The sequence below is a fragment of the Bombina bombina genome, chromosome 2, assembly GCF_027579735.1.
Source record: "Bombina bombina isolate aBomBom1 chromosome 2, aBomBom1.pri, whole genome shotgun sequence".
Lineage (NCBI taxonomy): Eukaryota > Metazoa > Chordata > Amphibia > Anura > Bombinatoridae > Bombina > Bombina bombina.
In genome coordinates this window covers 278,554,692-278,560,691 of record NC_069500.1, presented here as the reverse complement: position 1 = coordinate 278,560,691, position 6,000 = coordinate 278,554,692, and the positions used below count along the sequence as shown (strand labels likewise).

The 6,000-nt window shown below is 34.4% G+C and overlaps 1 protein-coding gene across 1 annotated transcript in view; it reads left to right on the top strand.

Moving 5' to 3' along the window:
- The first annotated feature begins 633 nt into the window (after nucleotides 1-633).
- CCDC112 (coiled-coil domain containing 112) overlaps nucleotides 634-6,000 on the top strand; it is a 43,697-nt gene continuing 38,330 nt past the window's right edge. The window contains exon 1 of the mRNA XM_053700481.1: nucleotides 634-706. Within this exon, the coding sequence (XP_053556456.1) occupies nucleotides 653-706 (54 nt within the window). The 5' untranslated portion in view covers nucleotides 634-652. The remainder of the gene's footprint in view (nucleotides 707-6,000) is intronic.

Here is a 6,000-nt window from a genome sequence, read left to right as displayed (position 1 = left end):
TCTTTGGGTTTTATGTCCCTTAAGAGCTGCATATAAGTTTAAGGCTATTAAACACAAATAATAATATATTCCCTTTAAACGACCAGTGGCACAATGTCATATTTAGATAAGGTTGCTGGGTTCCCTTTAACTGCTATTCTACCCCAGCCTCCCATGGCTCTTTTGCGTTTTTTTGACCCCTTCACAGAATACAATGTAAATGCAGTATATATTGATTCGCGGCCCTCATATACTGGGACATTGGCCATCACTGCCTTAGAGCATGCTGGGAAGAGTGATGAAAGTGTCTCAAAGGTGCCGTACGCGCTGTGACAATTATGACAAACTGATCACTTTTCTACATTGTTATAATTGGCTGTAAAATTAGTTATGTTAAACACAAGACTGCAGTTTTAACTGTATTTTCCCTTTAGTAGCACACTTGTACTTTATGCTCTTGTCATCTTCTGTTATCAGCGCCAAATAACTCATTAGCCGCCGAGCACCACTTTTTAACACTCTTTGTTACTGCACGGATTATATTAAAACCCTGTGCCCAAACCTCTCACTGCTGCACCTTGCTCGGTACATCCCACTCTCCTCCTTATCCGCAGCTCCTCCCAGCATTTTGTTGTTCTTCCCACTGAAGTTTCCTGTGACGGTTACGAAGCAAATGGCCACCTTGACAACGGGACTCTCTGACCTGGATACGGAGCCCAGCGTGCAGGTACCGAGTATGAGTGAACCGGGATGTGGGCAACGTCACTGGGGAGCCCAGGATCTTCTTACTGGATTTAATTCACTATATTATTACTATTCATATGATATCCACAATATCACAATCTTAATCTGAAATGGTATTCCTAAAGAAAATATACGTATGAGGAATATAATGTGCCATTATGGATAGCATCTGAGGACCTTAATAATATTCATATAGTGAAATCCATTTGATATATTTTCTCACACTTCAGCCAGACGATTAGAACGTTTATGAATTGGACATTGCAAGTGATTAATTTATTGTCTGTGCTGATATATTTAGGTGTGAGGATTACTCAGGTTTGTTTTGTTTATCAATTACTGTAACCCATGGATGACAATGTTGCTTTACAACATCATATAGATTTGGCTCTTTATGAGACTTGGTCAAATTGTTGCCAGTGTGTTCTACAACTATTGTGCAAACATTGTTTATTGATAAGGTACTGGATGATGTAGATACATAAAATATTGTGTGGTGATATGGCAACATATTATTCAATCACTGTAATATGTGCACACTGATTACTGAAATATATAGGGATTGATATATTTAAAAAGTATCAATATCCATACCACTGCTTGATTTTAATTACCATTGTTTTTATTATTAATTGAAATAAAGTTGTTTCATTTTAATACATTTTCACCCCATGAGATACACAGTTTGGACTGAGTGTTTTCTGTTTATACCATATTTTCAGAAATTCCTTTATTTCTGATAATAATGCACGTTTTAAAGGTATACAGCACCCTTTTGTATATGGGGAATTAAATAAAATTAGTGCCATCAACTAACTATATATCATACATTACATTACATGTTCAATGACTCTCATCATCTATCTGACAATGCTTTTTCCTTACATTGGGCTAGACTACAAGTGGAGTGATACATTTGTATCGCTCTTGTACGCTATCTGTGCACAAGGTAAAGCAATAGCGCTCCCATGTTACTGCTAGTATTACAAGTTGAAAGTGAACATTTAGTGCAAAAGACTCAGGCATGCTAGCTTTTGGAGTTCGGCTTTTGCAACCATGCTAACTCCATTTCCCTATAGTCTTCTATGTAGAGCGCTAAATACTTTAAATTCCTATGTTCTTCGCTTAGAAGAAAATATTCTTTTTATTTTTAAATATATATTTCTATATGTGTGTTTGTGTGTATATATATATATATATATATATATATATATATTAAACACAAACGGTTTCTGTAAGGAATAAAGCGCTCACATATTCACCTATCCGTGGGACTTGCTTTGTCATTAGCATCTCAGAGAAGAAACGGTGTACCTGGATCCTTCATGTGCTTCAGATCAATGCTGCACCAAGTGTGACTACTCAGCACACAAAAAGATATAAAGAAATCCAAGGGGTAGTGCGCACTGAATTAAACCAACGAAAGTCCTCAAAAGTATAAAAAAAATCCAAAAATGTATTCGCAAAAGTTTAAAAAAACATAAGAGGTGAAGCACCTTCATAAAAACAAACAGAGAAAGTGCAGTCTAAGTCTAACGCAGACGCGTTTCGTGCGCATGCTGACTTGGTCACTGCATAACGTTGACTAGACCACACACCTTATATAGACACATTGTTAAACATACATATACATAAATATTGCATAGAGTATAACAATCCTGTTTGCGGCTCATAAATAGTGTTCACTTAAATAAGATACATTTGTTATCGTTATTTCCTATACAGGAAATACAGGACTGATACTGTATGTGAGGATAGTGAAACACTTACATTTTCTGATTGGTGTTCAGTACAAGCTTTACAACAACTTGTCAATGAAAGCACACAAAATGGCACAGACCTAGTACATGAAAAGGATATAAAACAAACAGAAATATAGAAAAAAAAGTAATTTGTATCCTGTACATACAAGACCGAAAGTCATTGATGTTTGTCAGAAAACAATTGAGGAAAAATTAAGGAATCTTGATGAAAAAATGAAAAAAATTTAAAAAGAAGAAAAACATTACATTTAAAAAAAACAGGCCTTAAAACAACTAACCGACAATAATGAAATTGTAATCAGGCCCTCAGACAAGGGGGGGACGGGGGGGACGTGGTTGTGCTAAACAAATCAGATTACATCACTGAAGCAAAAAACAACTAAATTATACTGATGTTTATACCAAACTAAAATCTAATCCTACTCAGCAATAAAAGAATGAAATGGTTGGTATCATTTTGATGGCCAAACATAATAATGTAATTAATCAACAAATGAAAGAATCACTTATTCCCTCATCCCCAGTCATTCCTATTTTGTATTATTTTCCAAAAATACATAAGGACCCCATACATCCTCCGGGCTGTCTAATAATTGCAGGTATTGATTCACTTAATGAGCCACTGTCAGATTTGATAGACACTTTTCTTCAACGATTAGTAAAAAATCTTCCCAGCTACATACAGGACACAACTTTTCTTTTATGTAAATTAAAAACAATAAAATGGGAACTAACATACAGATTTTGAGTTATTGACGTAGCTTACCTTTATACATGTATCCAATACTCTAAAGGTATTGAAGCTCTGGATTTTTTTCTTGAAAATTACAGTAATTATGAACCCACAACTAAACATTTTTTTTTTATGCGAGCTGTAGAATATTTCCTCACGCATAACTTTTTTATGTTTGGCAATGAGTTCTTTCTCCAAAGACGTGAAACAGCTATGGGGGCAAAATTTGCCCCCTCCCACGCAAACCTGTTTATGGGTTGGTGTGAGCTGTTCTACGTCTTTGGAGACAGAAATCCCTTCAGAGATAACATCAAATATTTTTTTAGATATATTGATGATTTGTTTTTTATCATTGATGGTGACAGCGAGAAAGCTGATTCTTTCTGCAGATATTTAAATGACAACCAATATGGAATTAAATTGGTGGGAGAACAACTTTTTAGATCTAACAATTTATGTAAGTGACAATAGACAAACAGTAAACACCAAACTTTATAGAAAACCATCTGCAGGAAACACAATACTCAAAGGACCAGTCAACACAGTAGATTTGCATAATCAACAAATGCAAGATAATAAGACAATGCAATAGCACTTAGTCTGAACTTCAAATGAGTAGTAGATTTGTTTTCCTGACAATTTTAAAAGTTATGTCTTTTTCCACTCCCCCTGTACCATGTGACAGCCATCAGCCAATCACAAATGCATACACGTACCATATGACAGCCATTCACAAAAGCATACACACTTATTCTTGCACATGCTCGGTAGGAGCTGGTGACTCAAAACGTCTAAATATAAAAAGAATGTGCACATTTAGTTAATAGAAGTAAATTGGAAAATTGTTTAAAATGGCATCCTCTATCTGAATAATGAAAGTTTAATTTTGATTGAGTGTCCCTTTAAATACAACTCATGCCACCCCAGACATGTGGTAAAGGGGATTACTAAAGGAGAATTTATAAGAGCTAAAAGAAATTGCTCTACACATGAGGAATACATTAAACATGCAAACATTATTACAGATAGACTAAAAGAAAGGGGATATGAAGACACTATGTATAATAAAGCTGAAGATGACCAGGGATCAACTGTTAAAATACAAACAATCTATGGACACTAATGAAAATCAAAAAGTGCAGTTTATAACTACTTACAGTACTGAATATAAAACTATCTGTAATATAATTAAGGAAACTATTCCAATTCTTCATTCAGACAATGTAATTAAACAGATTGTACAAGATGGCTTTGACTATGTTTCTAAAAGGGGCGAAACACTAGCCAACTATTTGTCTCCATCTACATTACCGAACAATACCAGAACCACGCTTTTAAAATGGAAGAAGGGGCTTTTTCAAGTGTAGAAAAAACTCAAGCAAACATGTAATTGAGGGAGAAACCTTCAGATCAAGTATAACAAATTGTGAACATAATATCAAATATTGCATTAAAGGGACAGTCTACACCAACATTTTTCTTATTTAAAAAGATAGATAATCCCTTTATTACCCATTCCCCGTTTTTGCATAACTAACACAGTTATATTAATATACTTTTTACCTCTGTGATTACCTTGTATCTAAGCCTTTGCAGACAGCCTCCTTATCTAAGTGCCTTTGACAGACATGCAGTGTAGTCAATCAGTGAAGACTCCTAAATAACTTCACGGAGTGAGCACAATGTTATCTATATGACACATGTGAACTAGCACAGGCTAACTGTGAAAAACTTTCAAAATGCTCTGAGCTAGGAGGCGGTTTTCAACTGTTTAGAAATCAGTTTGAGCCTAGCTAGGTTTAGCTTTTCAAAAATACCACCAAGGGAACAAAGCAAATTTGATGATAAAAGTAAATAGGAAAGTTGTTTAAAATTGCATGCCCTATCTGAATCATGAAAGTTTAGTTTTGACTTTACTGTCCCTTTAATTGTACAACTACCAATGTGGTTTAATTATTAACATGCCAACAATGTCGGAAACAGTACATAGGCACAACTAAAAGAGCTATCAAAGACAGATTTCTTGAACACTTGAGGTCCATTGAAGACCCTGAGGCAGACACTCCAGTCTCTAGACATTTTGAAACATTACACAATTCAGATACAGCATTATTAACTTTGCAGGGGATTGACCACATTCCTCTATGGAAAAGATGAGGAAATAGGGAGAGCAAGTTAAGCAAAAGGGAGGTTTATTGGATTTTTTCCTTAAAAACCACAAGTCCGCAAGGAATAAATATGAGGAGAGACTTAGATCTTTTTACCGAAATTATTTTTCCCACAAAGATAACTAATTCTGTATATATACTTTATCTATGTGTTTAACAAATTGATAGTTAACTATATGCAGTAACTTAGTACACATTTTGATTCCTATAGCACATATTTTATGGAAGTAAAATAAATGCATATTGATCTCAATATAGTATGGTAGAACTCTAAGAAATCACAAATGTATCTAATCAATTTATTGAAAATATTGCTATATGAATATATGTTTGAAATATGTATTTCTTCTGTATGAATTTTTGTATAGTTTCCTGCCACAAGAATATACACTGTTAGATATGCTGTTTAAAATTGAATCTATTTTTCTAACATATTTAGAAATTACATGAGCAACTTTCTTCTTTGGTAGGACCATTAACTGTATAGGAAATAACGATAACAATGTATCTTATTTAAGTGACCACTATTTATGAGCCGCAAACAGCATTTTTATACTCTATGCAATATTTATGTATATGTTTCCTTAGGAGTGTGGCTATATAAGGTGTGTGG